This window comes from Nannobrachium achirus (genome assembly GCF_963921795.1).
Source record: "Nannobrachium achirus genome assembly, chromosome: 24".
Lineage (NCBI taxonomy): Eukaryota > Metazoa > Chordata > Actinopteri > Myctophiformes > Myctophidae > Nannobrachium > Nannobrachium achirus.
Genome location: NC_137831.1, coordinates 28,853,959 through 28,870,174, shown reverse-complemented (window position 1 = coordinate 28,870,174; position 16,216 = coordinate 28,853,959). Strand labels below are relative to the sequence as shown.

Genomic DNA, 16,216 nt, shown 5'->3' with positions numbered 1-16,216 from the left:
ATTGTGCTGCTGCCCTTTTAACCGCTTCCGTTTCTTCTTTTTAATTATTATGTGTCAATGGGAGACTCTCGGGGGTTACAAAGCATTTGAGCTCCTCTATGGGTGCTGGGTGGGTCTGTAAAAGGTAGCCGAGTTATTTGTTTGTTAATTTAAGTCAGTTATTTGTGTGTGTGTGTGTGTGTGTGTGTGTGTGTGTGTGTGTGTGTGTGTGTGTGTGTGTGTGTGTGTTTGTGTGTGTGTGTGTATCTGCTGCAATAGTAGGGTACGCAATATTTATTGGTGAAAAACAAAAAGTGTTTCGTTAAAAAGGTTAAAGCACTATATTTTGATAGTAATCATCACTATTGAGCGTTTGCTCAGTAACAGCCTTAATTAGTAATTCACCCGCCCCATTTTGCTCTTGTTACTAGGTGGGACGAAAAAGCCAGGGCAGATTGTTTTTATTACGGAAGTGGATAGGGGGGGGGGGGGGGGGGGGGGGATATTTTTCATAGCCTCATTATTGCTATTTAAAGTACCATAAGAAAAACATCTATGTGATATTAATAAAAAGGGAACACAAAAGTACAATAGTTACCTTGCAAAACAGGGGTTTTCCCCCCGAAAATACATGTTTTAATTCGTTTAATCCTCTGAAACATGCATAGGACAGAGAGAGAGAGAGAAAGCGCAGTGCATCTTGGGTAGGAAGTTGTGGAATTATAGGCTGGCTGTCAACATAACATGTATTTTAATTGTAATTCTGCCTATTTTAAATATGCATGTACCCAATCGAATATCTTAGTTACATCATTGTCATTCATGTGAACTAGTTTGTTGAACCTATAATTATCGGAATCGCTATGACCGCGCAGCGCCGTATTGCGCCCGGCCGTGCTCCGCATCACGGCACCGCGGTGAAAGACTTAAGTGACTTTCTCCCACTGCATAACTCCACCCCCGGTAGCGAAAAGTGAATGTTTTTTCTGGTTGGCCAGTCAGGGAGTCTCAGGGACCAATCAGAAGGCTGACAAACGGTGAATTGGTAACAATTGGTACAATTGTTAACCACTTAAAGGGATATTACACTTTCAAAACTTTTTTTTCGTCTAATCAGGCTTGTATGAACACCCTGAACAGTTTTTAATTTGCTTCATTCAGTATTTAGATATTTGATGTAAATGTTACCACCTCCAACACGCCCAGGCCCTCTCCACATACACACCCATTGTAACTTCAAACTCCATTTTAACCATGATAGATTCATTAAAAACACCCATTATTTTTTCTGGTGACTCATAATACCCTCCTAATACGTGAGCAGGCCGTGTTTTTTCAATAACCTTTTTCTTTTATTTTTAATAATTCTTTGGGAAAATGGAAAACATTAAATACAATAATATTTTATTGAAAATAAATGAAAAAAGTTATTGAAAAAACACGGTCTGCTCACGTATTAGGAGGGTACTGTGAGTCACCAGAAAAAATAATGGGTGTTTTTAATGAATCTATCATGGTTAAAATGGAGTTTGAAGTTACAATGGGTGTGTATGTGGAGAGGGCCTGGGCGTGTTGGAGGTGGTAACATTTACATCAAATATCTAAATACTGAATGAAGCAAATTAAAAACTGTTCAGGGTGTTCATACAAGCCTGATTAGACGAAAAAAAAGTTTTGAAAGTGTAATATCCCTTTAAACCCTCTATTCTTCTTCGACAGAATTCTGGATGTGAAATTCTAAATGAAGGCAAAGACAGAGCAGAGAAAAGGTACGGTAAAGCTATTTTAGGGACGTGTGTCGCTCGAGAACAATACTTGACCTGTATGTTTATTGAACAGAGGTGATCTTTCTCAGTGTTTTAAAGAGCAGTAAAGCAGTCAGCAGTAACAGTAAATGAAGCCTATTTTGCTAATCCGCCGTCTCTCTACATCCGCATATACTGTAAATGCTATTGAAAGAGTGGAACAAAATACATATCATGGTGATTGAAAGAAGACTTTAAACTAGCAACTGGAAGCATAAAGTATTTATGACAATGTTTATAAAGGTAATAAAATCAACTGTAAAAAAAAGTTTGGCATAAAACCCATCCACTTGAATGGAGTGTTATTCTTTCTGACAGCAGCAGTGGGGAAACAGCGAAACTAGAGGCCATTCGCATGAACTGTCACTTCCTATGTGGCCTGACTGGCCTCAACATACAAGCCGGATGCTACTAGCCCCTTGGCACAGAGCCTATTTTGGGGGTTTGGAGCAGGGACGTGCTGGGCCCCTGATTCAGCCCGGGAAAAAGAGTTGGAGAGGCCCTCATTGCGCGCTATAGAGAGCTGCAGCTACTCAAAGATTTGACGTTTCAGATCATGACAAGTGACAAGCCAGTGGGCCAATTACATGAGTTATATTTTGTCGTTGTCGGGTGGAAACCTTGTATGTCCAAAACCGTTTGTTTTGTATTCATCATTTTAAAAATGATTTAAACTAGTGAAAACAGCCGATCTACAAGCACGCGACCGCGAGGCGTTGTGTGCTTGTAGATCGGCTGTTTTCACTACTTTTGTGCAAACAGTTTAATTTTTACTTTTGTGCAAACAGTTTAATTTTTTCCTAATGGCCGGCCTGGACCGGCCGGGAATGAACCGGCCGTTCGGGAGTTGTCCCGCTTTTCCCAATGGCCAGCACGTCCCTGGTTTGGAGTCAATTAAGTTAATTAAGGATATTTACTGTATTGGTTCAGCGTGAGTGAAGCGTCCGTCACTAACTATCCATCACGCTGAGTCAACATGTCTCTCTGCCTTAACTGAACAAATGTTCACATTCTCTGTCAGCCTTTCCCGTGCTCTGTGGCAGACACGTAATTATCTGCGCTTGTTGTCCTACTCCTCGCCTTGTCTCTATATCATTCAACATCCATCATGTCTCCCTTTCTCACCTCCTCCTATTAACTGTAGGCAGGGGTGTCGCACCAAATTCTGGGCCCTGGGTACAAGGATTCAATGAGTTGTTTTGTGCTTTAACTATTGAAAAATAGCAGATATACAAGCTTGTAGATCTGCTATTTTCGAAAAATCGTTAAAATGTGTCTTTGAAGTTGTTTTTTGAAAAACCTATATGTTTCTATGTCAGTGGTGCTCAAACTTTTTCATGTGAAGGACCCTCAAAATGATATGTATTTGGCCACGGACCCCCATCTCAAAATATTTAGTTAGAGCCAGGGTCCCTGGGACCCCCCCAGAAACAAAATTTGAGTTACAAAAAAAAGAAGAAAAAAAAACATATATTCAAAGATTTGCACACATTCTCACGAATTTTCAAAAATAGCAGATCTACAAGCTCGAAGCGTGGCACTTGGTGCAGTGCTGTTAGCTTGTATATCTGCTATTTTTCAATAGTTAAAGCATAAAATAATTAAGGCCCCTCCACCTTGGGCCCTAGTAACTCAGTCCCACTTTCCCCCCCTTGTGACGCCCCTGACTGTAGTTGTCTCTCTCTCTCTCTCTCTCTCTCTCTCTCTCTCTCTCTCTCTCTCTGTCTGTCTCTCTCTCTGTCGCTCTCTCTCTCCCTATGTCACTCTGTCTTTTAGGCTCGCTAAACACATTTCCAACGCTCCCATATACGTGTCACCATTTTTCACCTCGGCGTCCCCCTTTGGTAATAATGGAACTCATTGCGGATTACTTTATTGATCCCAGCCGAGTGGGGTACAGAATACGCAATGTCAGCCCTGACTTCGGGTTCCACTCTGTATGCAGCATTGGTTCTCCAACTTTGAAATTTGAAAGTCTCCCCTTATAACTTTGACAGTGTACAAATGGAACCAAATGGACCCGACAGGGTACATTTGGTTCCCATTTGTACACTGTCAAAGTTACAGACTTTCTAAGGGTCAATTTAGACCCCCCTAAAGGAACCCAGAGAGTCCCTGAAATCCACTTTGAGAATCACGGCTTTAGGGGATGCACTGTACTTCGTGTGGAACCGAATTCTATTACAAAAACTATTTCACTCGAGCAGCTGTCACCAGGGACGTGCAGAGAATGTTAGAGAGTAGGGGTGTAACGATATAGTACTGCATCGAAATATTGTTTTTAACTTAAAAAATCGAAGTATATCAAAATGAAAACAGCTAAAATCGAATCGTATCGTTTGATTTTGTATCGTATCCAATCGGCAGTGCAAAGAATTGATTGTATCGATACTACCTACTTGTGCATTGTATTTAGCATTGTTAAGAAAAAAAAATTAAAAAGAGGGGTTGAATTACTTTTCCTTTCCATATAGCTACACTGGTCTATCAATAAATGTGTGTAATCACTGGGTTCATGTCAAGGTGCAGGTTTGTCAATATACAATGTCCATAATTTGACAGATAATCACTGCGTTTACTTATTTATATCCATAATAATTAAGGCTGGGACTTTAACTGATTAATTGCGATTAATTAATTACAGAAAATTTACGCGATTAAAAAAATTAACTCATTTTAATCGCACTTAGTTTTTGCACCACAGAACCTTCAGTTTCGGGCATATCGATCATAGCGATGCACCAACCAAGAAGAGACAACAAACGCAAAGGGAGAAGTAGCCAATCAGAGCGCTTTGCTTGGCCCAGTGGATGCGAACTTTAGATTTAAAAAACTCACTTGTTGATTCACTCGTACAACAAAATGTGTTTTACTTGAAAAAAAATGCTTCTCGGGTCAAATATCGATGTGCGATTAAAATGCGATTAATTGCGATTAATTAATCACAGAGCCTGTAATTAATTAGATTAAAAATTTTAATCGCATCCCAGCCCTAATAATAATACATGTTTCACTTAAAACCTGCACTATCCACACCTTTCACACAGATTTAATTGCTTTGTTAAATAGTTACTATATCGATTTTAAATCATTGAATCGAATTGTATCGTATCGCCATGAATGAACCAATATCGTCCATGTATCGTATTGTCAACCATGTATCGTGATATGTATCGAATCGCTATTCAAATGTATCGTTACACCCCTATTAGAGAGGCAGGGGATTACATTTCTAAAAGGGCCTTTTGGTGGAAATATCGGAAATAGCAGCTAGACCTCCAAGATCACAAGAGCTTGGAGGTCAGCTATTTTCGGTAGTTGTTACCACACTGAACTAAGCATAATCAAGTCAATACTGGAGATGTGGCGTAATGGCCAGCAACGGCATGGATTTCTAAACAGAGAGGGCAATTCTTTCAACATACGATGCTGCTTTCAAGTTCAGGAGAGTTTGGACAAGGCAATTCTCTTGAATGCCGCCTTCAGGTATGGCATGGGAAGAGGGCATTTGCATTTAATTCACCATAGTAAAAACTGCATTCATGGTCTGGAGAGGGCACTTTTTACAGATAACGGATAAAAGGGCAGGCCGGGGCTCAAGCCCCCTTTGATGTCTATGAGTAAAAGTAACAGTAAACCTGATTTACTCATTTTGTAAAACAAAGCAGTAAATGAAAGCATTTTAACACTCATCTTTTCTTTTCTCAAATTACAATATAATATATCATCACTGTCGGGTAGAAACCTTGTATTTTTTGCAAAGTAAAGCCCTGCTTCATCATACAAGGCCGTCGCACAAAGGTAGTGAAAACAGCAGATCTACAAGCACACAACGCCTCGCACCGGCGTTGTGTGCTTGTAGATCGGCTGTTTTCACTAGTTTAAATCATTTTTTAAATGATAATCGCAAAACGAACGGTTTTGGACATACAAGGTTTTCACCCGACAACGACGATATGAACCCTTGTTGTAAAAAGAACAAAGTTGTCCTTTAACAAGACTAAATAATAACCACAATGGATCCATTGGATTTATTTTCATTCCCTGAAAGCTATGTTGGACATACAAGGTTTCCACCAGACAACGCGACAGCTCACTCAGACAAACAGACAGACAGATTGGGGAAGACTATTTTTGGGCATCGCCAACATCTCCCCTTAGCATTTTGTCAGTCACATATTCGCGCGCACGCACTGAAGTGACAGCGAGACATCACATAAGTAGCCAGAGAGACACAAATGCAGGACAGAGAAAAAATCTACAAGCTAGCCCAGACTCAGTGTGTGTGTGTGTGTGTGTGTGTGTGTGTGTGTGCGTGCGTGCGTGCGTGCGTGCGTGCGTGCGTGCGTGCGTGCGTGCGTGCGTGCGTGAGTGAGTGAGTGAGTGAGAGAGAGAGAGAGAGAGATGATACAGTATACATTGAATATACTGTATGTGTTTATGATTTACACTTTGGTCACTTACAGTAGGTGACTCTGTCATCCACAGCCACTTAGGATGATTTAACAAGTGAGGAGTGTTGGTGTCTTGCTTTAACCCTGGTGTCAATTTCTCTTTACAAAAGAAAATTGCCAAAATAGCTCTATAATAACACGCCATACCATGATGTGTAGTGAGCTTGTAGATTAGATAAAATGAAACGGGAAAGATGCAATTGGAAGTTGCAAGTGTGGTTGCCGTTGACTCTAATGGCGAGCCAATCAGAGAGGGGAAAAAGGGTGACATCACTATATCGAGTTATCGTGATGGCTGATTGTGTGAACGGTTACATCAGACGATGAGAAAAATAGACAAGAACTATAGTCTGGATGGCCTACTTGTGCGCCAGCAGAGCGCTGCACCAAGCGTCACCAAGGCGGTTTGTGCTGTCCATGTATGTGGGTAGGCAAGCTGGCACTTTGCCGAGGTGCCAACTTGCGTCTTGTTATATCTATCAGTTTGCACTTGTTGTTGGTGACCTCACCAAGAATGCAGCCTTGGTGACGTCATCGTCAACGGCCAATGAGGGACCAGTATTATTGGTGACTTCACCAACAAGCGACCAGGTATTATATATACACAGACGTCAGCCATTACATCACACATTTTGCTGTCTTCTTTTCTTTCTTTTTTTTAGATGAAGACGCGAGGCAGAGCGTTCTCAAAGATTTCCACTTTGTTGCGTTTTCAACCCCCAAAGCTCATACAGCATGTCCAAAACTGTTACTTTTTCACGATCTAATTCTATATTCTTGCTACTTTTGGGTGACACTGACTGTAGTTTGGATGACATTCATTTACAATAAAAAAAGTAAAAATAAAAAAAGGACTGACAGCAACCATACTGCACTGTATATACAGCCACTATACTGTACCATCCTAATTAATCTTCTCTTGTTCAATTTATCTTCGCTTCTTAGCCTACCAAGTTTGGCTCCAACGTAGGAAAGCCAGCTCCAATTTGGACAGCTTCATAAACCCATTTAGGCGTAGAATTATTGAATGCTTTAAACAGTGAAAAATAGCAGATATGCAAGCTCACAGCGTGGCACTGAGTGCCGCGCTGCGAGCTTGTAGATCTGCTATTTTTGAAAAAGTCGTGAAAATGTGTGCAAATCTTTGACTATTATGTATTTTCAAAGCGAACGTTTGTAAATCAAATTTTGCTTCTGGGTGGTCCCTGGAACTAAATGTTTTGAGATGGGGGGTCCGTGGCCAAATAAATATAATTTTGAGGGTCCCTCACATGAAAAAGTTTGAGAACCACTGACATAGTAGTCTCTCGAGAACAGACTAACTGAGCTCCAGTTAAGTGAAAAGGACCTTTTCTTTGACGATGGCTAGCCAGATTGCTGACACAGAAACACAGGTTTTTCAAAAAATCTTTGAAGGATTCAAAAGACACTCATAGAATCGGGTCAAAATTCTACAGAGAGATCTACAAGCTTGCAGCGCAGCACTCGGTGCCGCGCGGTGAGCTTGTATATCTGCTATTTTTCAATAGGGAAAGCACAAAATAATGATACACAATATGTGTACCCGTTCTAAATGCGTTAAGGCTTGCACTGCAAGCACCGCCTGTCCAATGTGTTGAGTATAATAATCATAATTAAACTTTAAACTTTTCTTTTACACAATATAAAAAAGAAACAGTCATGTGATAAGCTTCCTCGCTGCGCGCTTACAGTTTCAACATTCACTGACAGCCTCACGTACACATCCGCTGTGCACACAATCACGCACTCACACATGCACGCAAGCACGTACACGCGCGCACGCACACCTACGCATGTGCACAGAGCTTCGGTTATCCCACTTAACATGCACACGCTGCCTTCCTCACTTCTGTATTATTTGACAAGCACAGATGCATTAATGCACAGACACACACACGCACACACACACGGAAGCACGCACGCATATGCCACACACGCAGGCACACACACTCACCCTGACAGCTTTGCCATCTTGGAGAAACCGAACACGTCCATGTGTTGGTATCCAGTCAGTGCCGACGTGTTCCAGACTCTCTCAGACTCTCCACGTCTGCATTCTAATCCCGCTGCGTCCTCCTAATCATTCCTCTCAGAACCTCACGCAATCCAGAAGAAAAACAAAACCCAGACCACCACGGACAGTCAGACCCCGACCCGATTCACCCTGGATCCATACCAGCGATGATGATGATCATGCACACAACTTAGTGCCTTTGGAAAGAAAACAATAATAATAAAGAGTCACACTTTTTGGGGGGTGGGAGGGTCAAAGGTTCTAATGCATGGGGGTGTGGGGAAATAGAAGAACAAAAAAACCCTCTCATATACGACACAGCGCAGCCAAAGAGGTTCCCTCGCTTCTGAGAATGTTGTGCGCTTAGAGAGAGAGAGAGAGAGAGAGAGAGAGAGAGAGAGAGAGAGAGACCTCCCTCCCCTCTGTCTCTCTCTGGGATGGGACTAGCCGGTCCTCACTCCTCCTCCCGCTGTTGCTGCCGTTAGTGCTGCTGCGTCCGGCGCCCCCCTCCCCCGAGTGCGCGCATGCACGTCCGTCCGGGGGGGGGCTGCGATGATGATGATGATGCCCCCGGTCTCTCTCTCCGCATCTCAGCCGCGCTCGCTCGGCCGGAGTCGTTGCTGCTGCTGCCGCCGGGTCCCACAGAGAGAGAGCGGAGCGGAGCGCAACCCAGGAGGGAGGGAGGGGTGAAGGGGGGAGAGTGGAGGCAGGGGAGGGGGGGGGGGGGGGGCTGAATGAGGGAGGGAGGGAGGGAGGGAGGGACGGAGCCAAATGGCGTCAGTCTAGGACGGACGCTTCCCCAGCGCGGGCTGCAGCCCTTTTCTCTGCTGAATCGGAGCCGCAAGAGACCCTCACCTCCCCCCCAACCAACCAACCGCCCCGGGGGGGGGGGGGGGGTGCTGAGGAGAGAGAGAGAGGACAAAGTGATGGTGGGACGATGGGTATAGGGGCCAGGGAGGAGGGGGGAGTGGAGTGGAGGGGGGGAGGTAAAAAGATAAGAGGGAAGACACAGTGAAAATGTGTAGAGAGTGTGTTGGACAGAGAGAGAGAGAGTGTGTGAGAGAGAGAAAGGGGGAGGGAGGGGGGGGGGGCATGGTAACGGACAGAGTACAGCTGACTCTGCAGAAAGTGCATGCAGGACCCTGCTGTCTCCCGTGTCTTGTGCTATATAAGTGATGCACTATTAGCCAATCACTCACGTGCGTGCACTTTCCGCGGCCCCTCCCTCCCTGCCCTCGCACGCCGGCGTTCCGTCACCGCGCCCCGTCATCATCATGATCTCGCATGACACAGTAGAGCTATTTCACCCCCGCCGCCGCACGCCGTTCTCCTGACAATCCTGCTGAATTTGCGCTTGGCGCCGCGTCAAGGGACCGCCTCGACTTGTTGAGGTTCACTTGAGTAGCCTGGTATAGAGTACGTGTGCTGAAAGCCAGTCGCGCGCGTGTGTGTGCGGTCGGAATTTGAATGACGACGGCGGAGGTGCGTGTCCCGGCTGACATGGCGCGGCCGGCCCACGTGGCGCAGGCGCGTGCGAGTTTACGACGCCTGCTCTTGGCAGGCTAGAGAGGGACCAATTAATTAATTTGGAAAGCGAGGCTGCCGGAGTGGATTAAAAAGGCGTGGAAATTGAAAGATGCAAGCCCAATTTGTGTGTTAATGGACTGCCATTTGCCATGTTATCTCCTCTTTTTGTTGTAGGACTCATTTATTTACATATTCATCCGCTTGTGCTTGGCTGCTATAGCAATTCCATTGGGATGCGACATTGGAATAGTGGTTAGTGCATATTATGCCCTTTCATTGCGGAAGGTTCAAACCCTGCCTAAGCCGACGTCAGCAAGGGGGAGAAGACGGCAGTGAGCCCCATGGCCTCCCCTAAGTAACAAGAAAATGTTGTGAAATAAAAATGTCGTCAACCAATCATCACGGACGATGAAGGAGGCAGGGAAGTCCTGCCTGAAGCCCAGGAGCCAAACTTCTCCCTTGGGCAAGCAGGGATTAGTTTCACATGAGAGACGCAGGCTTCCAAATCCTGGCGGTTACATATAGGCAGGAAAAATCACACCCAATGTGAAGTGAGCGGTGGTCGTGCTTGCATAACATCTTCAGACTAGGATTTAAGTCTAGGATGTACAGGCTATGCTACACACACACGTTTTGCTATATGGCACGCTGAGGAAAAAGGCTACAGACATACGACATATGAAATCACTAGACAAACATGATGCTACGCACACACATTTTACTATGGCAAAACGCTGAGGAAAAAGGCTACAGACATACGCACAGCCACGTATAGGAGCGGTTTGCACCGCTCAAAAATGCATCATGGACATGGTTTTAAAGGGGTAATTAAACACAAAATTGTATGACTTTTGTATTTTCCTTTGTACTGTCTTCATTCAGAAAAAAACAGCACAGCTCCGATGTTGACTTCATGTTCACAAGCCTGTGACGTCATCTCTGAAGTAATTATCTACGACATATTTTACTAGTAAGACGCCCTAAGGGCGAGAACCGTTTGGGTCGAGGTCGCGCTGAGACCACATAAGATTGACACAATATGTCCATATATGTGCATTCCCAGATATGGGCTTAATATTGATGACATCAGGGATCTCCATAAATGGGCATAAAAGGGACATGGACGGCCATATATGGAGCGTGACATGAGATGTGACTGACTGACTGACTGACTGACATGAGGTGGAGGTTTTGATACAAACAACTACAGTTGCAATGACTGAACAATGTGTCCCGCTTATCTTTATCATCAGTCACTTGCCTCTGCTCGCTTTATCTCACAAACACACATTCCTTCAGCCGACCTGTCATTGACAACTGTGTCGGCATTTACGTTGTTGAGCAACATGCATACTGTACTTGTGTGCGTGCATATTACTATAATTGTGAGAGTCCATTGAGAAATGGATGCTGTGACTGAGATCTATTCATTTCCTGGACAAACGGTTGTTTTATGTTAAACAACAAAAACTATTATATCAATGCAAACGTGTGTGTGCTGTGTGTGTGTGTGTGCGTGCATGTGCGTGCGTGTGCGTGCGTGCATGACCGTGACGTGCACATGGCCCACACACATGTGCAGAGGGCTAAGCTTTATCAAAATGTCCCTTCTGCAGTCAAGGACAGGCCACACACGGCAGCGGTGACAGTGACAATGAACTTTAATTGAGTGCAAAACTGCGGCAAACTGGGTTTAGAATAGCATGTAATGCAATTTGTCTCAATTGTGCATGACGCGACAAAGGCGGCGATCTCTTCCTTCTGTTCTGCATGGTGCGAGGCCATGAAATTGACACGTCTGTATGGAAATGTCATGTGTGTTTTATTAACATTAAGCCCTGGAACACTTATTTTATGCTTTAACTATTAAAAAATAGCAGATTTTTTGGGCGAATCTTTGAATATGCGTCCTTTTCATAGTAACCTGTGACCTGACGGTCGCAATAAACCTTACACTAACAGAAAACAGGCTAATATTTTGTCACGACGATAAGCCGTCATGAAAAATCTTAACCAAGCTGAAACTCATTTTCTTACACAAAGTGAAGTAAAGTGAGGAAACCAGGAAAAATAGCATTCAGCCATGTACTGATACAGGAACACGACTTATGAGATAACAGCCACTGTGTGTGTGTGTGTGTGTGTGTGTGTGTGTGTGTGTGTGTGCGTGCGTGCGTGCGTGCGTGCGTGCGTGCGTGCGTGCGCCGTGTGTGCGTGCGTGCGTGCGTGATAATATAGTATGTATATATGTATGTAGGCAGCTTGCTTTCACATACATGTCAAAATGTATCTTTTGCCATGAGAGACCGAGCAGGTAATGACAATATTGTAGTTACTGAGTGAGAACACAATCAATCATTCATAGACTCTCACACGTTCAGTACACACTGTACCATGTGCATCAGTGTGGATTTTGTAGCCTATAACTATGATGAAAAATGCTTGTCGACTATCTTTTTTTCTCTGACAGAAACAAAATAAAAAAATATAAACTAAGCTATAATGACTAATACTCAGACTAAACATATTCAAAATGTTGTAAACAAATTCAAACTAGACTAACATGTTGTGGAGGGACTAGTGCAGAAGAGATCCAGTAGAACTAAATTAGAGGTCATTTCATGTTTGGTTGAGCTTGGGTATTGCGCCCTGAAAATAGCAGATCTACATAGATCGGCTGTTTTCAGCATGCAACCAAGTGTAAAAACTGCTGCTACGACGCCATCAGGGCCCGCTAAAATACATTTTATAGTCGACTAAATTCTTCTCATATTTACTAAAGTCTACTAAAACTAGACTACTGTATAACAAAACAGATGACGAACACACACACACACACACACACACACACACACACAGACACAGACACACACAGACACAGACACACACACACACACACACACACACAGACACACACAGACACAGACACAGACACACACACACACACACACACACACACACACACAGACACAGACACACACACACACACACACACACACACACACACACACACACACACACACACACACACACACACACACAGGGCTCCATTAAACAGCGTTCGGTGAAACAGCGTGTTGAAGCACAGCACAGTCAGAGATGTCTGTGAGACACAGCTGGGTGAACAGCCAAGCACAACAATCAGAGGTGTTAGGGTTGAATTCTCTTCAGGTATCTTCACCCTGTGAAGATACCTGAAGAGAATTCAAGAGAATTATCCAAACTGTCCTGAACTTGAATGCAGCATCTTATGTTGAAAGAATTGCCCTCTCTGTGTAGAAATCCATGCTGTATACTCCATCTCCAGTATTGCCTTTTTTATGCTTAGTTCAGTGTTGTATCAAGTACCAAAAATAGCCGACCTCCAAGCTCACAACGTGTCTCGCTGCGAGGTTTAGAAATTTCAGCCCCTGACTTAACATTCTCTGTACGTCCCTGTTTGATACTATTACTAACTGCTCCCTGGCGGTCTCAACCACAATGTAGAAATACTGTTACACATGTGTGTTGAGTGTGTGAGTTTTTATATAGTTTTTTTGTTCAGATATTAATCTACAAAGTAACTACTAACCAAAGTTTAAAAATGATTGTAGTGGAGTAAATAAGTACATTTACCGTAATGGAGCAGAAGCATCAAGAAAGTATCTGAAAATATAAAATACTTAAAGGGGCACTCCACCACTTTTCAACCTATATTGGTCCTCACTCAAAAATAGCTTTTTTTTTTCTCAGAGGAGGGCTGTGGGCAGGTCAGAAACCCATTGTCTTGTGACATCATCAATTGCCAATCCAGCTTATAGAAACTGCAGGCTTTCTAGTCCTGAAAAGTTGCAATTTTAAAGTGGAAGCCATTGTTCTCGCGATAATAAAAATCTAAATATTTTTTTCAAAAATAATTATTAAATTATTTTTTTGGAAAATGATGATGTCACAAGACGATGGATTCTGAACTTCCCGCAGCTCTCCTATGAGACTTGGACTGAGTAGATTTTTTTTGATATTTTATCATGAACATTAGTGAGGAGGACCTATTATATGAAGACAGGTTGAAAAGTGGTGAACTACTCGTTTAAGTAAAGTCAAAAGCACAGTACAGTATTTGCGTAAACGTACTTAGTTACTTAATTCACCTCTGTTCCCTTGAATTCCCCCACCCCCCATAGCTTTTTAAAGCGAACCGTGTGGTGAGCTGACAGGGAGAATTTGTTAGCAGAAAGCTAACAAAGCAAACAGACTTGAGATAAGCAGCAGGCCCGTGTCAAACTGCATCAGTTCTGTAACCCAGTGGTACAGAACCAGACATCGTCATCCCAAAAGGTTTCTCTGGCTCAAATGTTATCAGATTTAGAAGAATCCATTATCTCTGATTCTTTTCCCAGATCAAATCAGGTTTTTATTTTCTCCTACGGACCCTAACGCGGATAACATTTTATTTTCTGGGTGAAAGGAAAAAAAAGAAAAATGTGTCTGTTGTTTACATCCTGGTCACATGGTGCGTTCTGTGGCTTGGCGAAATAAGGTAAAAACACTGGAAGATTCTGGCAGTGGCGGATGAATTAATGAAAATACATGAATATATTTCCACTGTAAATAGCTTCATTTTCTTTTTATTTTATTTTCCTTTTATTTTATTTTATTTTATTTTATTTTATTCTTTATTTTTCTCTCTCTTTTTTCCCTTTTGTTATTGATGATATCCTATGCATAGTACTGTGTTCTATCTGTCTGTCTTTCAATGTTATATGAGATACATGAAGTAAGCCGACAAGCTTACTAGGAACTCCTTTTAGTTGACCTTGTACCAATGATTTGTACTGTCGTATATGCAACCTTCTAATACATTATTCAATCAATCAATCAATCAATCAATCAATCAATCAATCAATCAATCAGTGATTGTGTTGTGATTAAAAAAAGTAAAAAAGTTTAAATATGGATACAGTACAAGGTCCAACGGCGACGATGTGAATGAATAATAAGATAACAACAATCTTTCACCAATCAGTCAATAATCACAAGTTACTAATTGCTACCCACTTGTGCTAGCATTTACTCGTTACTTACTGCTAGACCAGTGATCGTAACTACTGCTCAAAGAAATGAAGGGAACAAAAATGTTGTTCCCTTAATTCTTTGAGCTTTCTTTGAGTAGTACTACAGTATACTATACTCAAATAAATTCAAATAAATTAAGGGAACATTTTGTTCCCTTCATTTCTTTGAGCAGTATATATGAGAGTGTACAAATGGAACCAAATTCTCACATGTTTGGAGTTGTACACTCGGGGTCCACTGATATAGACACATTGTTTAACTCTTGGTTCTATCTTGATTATCAATTATTCACCAATATTCTTGTTCATGATCCATTTAACAGCAAATAAGGTAGTTGAAGTATTGAAGTATTGAAGTATTCAATTCCAGCATGTTTTCAAAGCAAAACAAACTGATTGTGCTCCAATAGTATCTCAACTCCTCCATCTCCTCGCAGGCTAAAAATAGAGGCGGGTAGTGGATTTGGGATACTGGAAGACAGCCCAAAAGAAAACATGCAATCTGATGTCTGGCAGGTGATTTGCAACAAGAAGACCTGCTGGCCACATCTGAACCCCTAGCTAACGCTTCCGAGCACTCCGACGAGAAATTCAAGCCAACCTTTACAACTAGTTTCTGGGACGTACGTCGGCTTTGTTTTTCTGACCTTTATGGGGGACTCTGGTCTGCTGACAAGCTTTCTAAGCAGTAACAGAATGCTTCTCTTCTCTTCTCTTCTCTTCTCTTCTCTTCTCTTCTCTTCTCTTCTCTTCTCTCGTCCTTCCCTCCTTCCCTCTTTCCATCCATCCATTCATCCATCTCTCCCTCCTTTGATATGTTCTGTGAAACTATTATACTCCATCTCATTCACCATTTTTGGCCCTTTGCTGATTTAGGCCGTTGTGATGGGGGGGGGGGGGGGGGGGGAGAGAGAGAGAAAGAGAGAGAGAGAGAGAGAGAGAGACGGACAGACAGGGACAGAGACAGAGATTGCTCCTTGGATTAAGAGAGATGTAGGGATACAAATCTATGATGTCATTGTTTACACAAGTCCCACAAAGCTGGTGTGTGCGGCGTTCCCTTGATCCACCGTAATGAGGGCTTGCCAAGAACGTCTCGTAATGCCTCAGTGCATGCTGGGAAGACGACATGTGACTTTGTGTCTTTTGATAGTGGAAGAGCGATCGGAATTTAATGACATTATCAGTGGATTATTATGTTTGTTTTTTTTTTATAAAATAATATCAGGACATTTATTATTTTCTCATTTTAATTTGAATGTGCTATTATCAATAAAATGTTAGTATTTAGTATTAGGCCAGTCAATCTAAGCAAAAAAAGGGCCTGACCCAAAAGAAATTGCAACAGGGTTCAAGGTTTTT

General features: G+C 42.7%; 2 protein-coding genes across 2 annotated transcripts in view; both read right to left on the bottom strand.

Moving 5' to 3' along the window:
• Positions 1–8,254, bottom strand: part of LOC308280201 (FERM and PDZ domain-containing protein 4-like) — a gene marked incomplete at both ends in the record, with an annotated part of 153,584 nt that extends 145,330 nt beyond the window's left edge. Inside the window, one exon of the mRNA XM_080720464.1 lies at positions 8,214–8,254. Within this exon, the coding sequence (XP_080576590.1) occupies positions 8,214–8,254 (41 nt within the window). The remainder of the gene's footprint in view (positions 1–8,213) is intronic.
• LOC308279971 (MSL complex subunit 3-like) overlaps positions 1–16,216 on the bottom strand; it is a 241,102-nt gene that overhangs the window by 124,562 nt on the left and 100,324 nt on the right. The window lies entirely within an intron of this gene.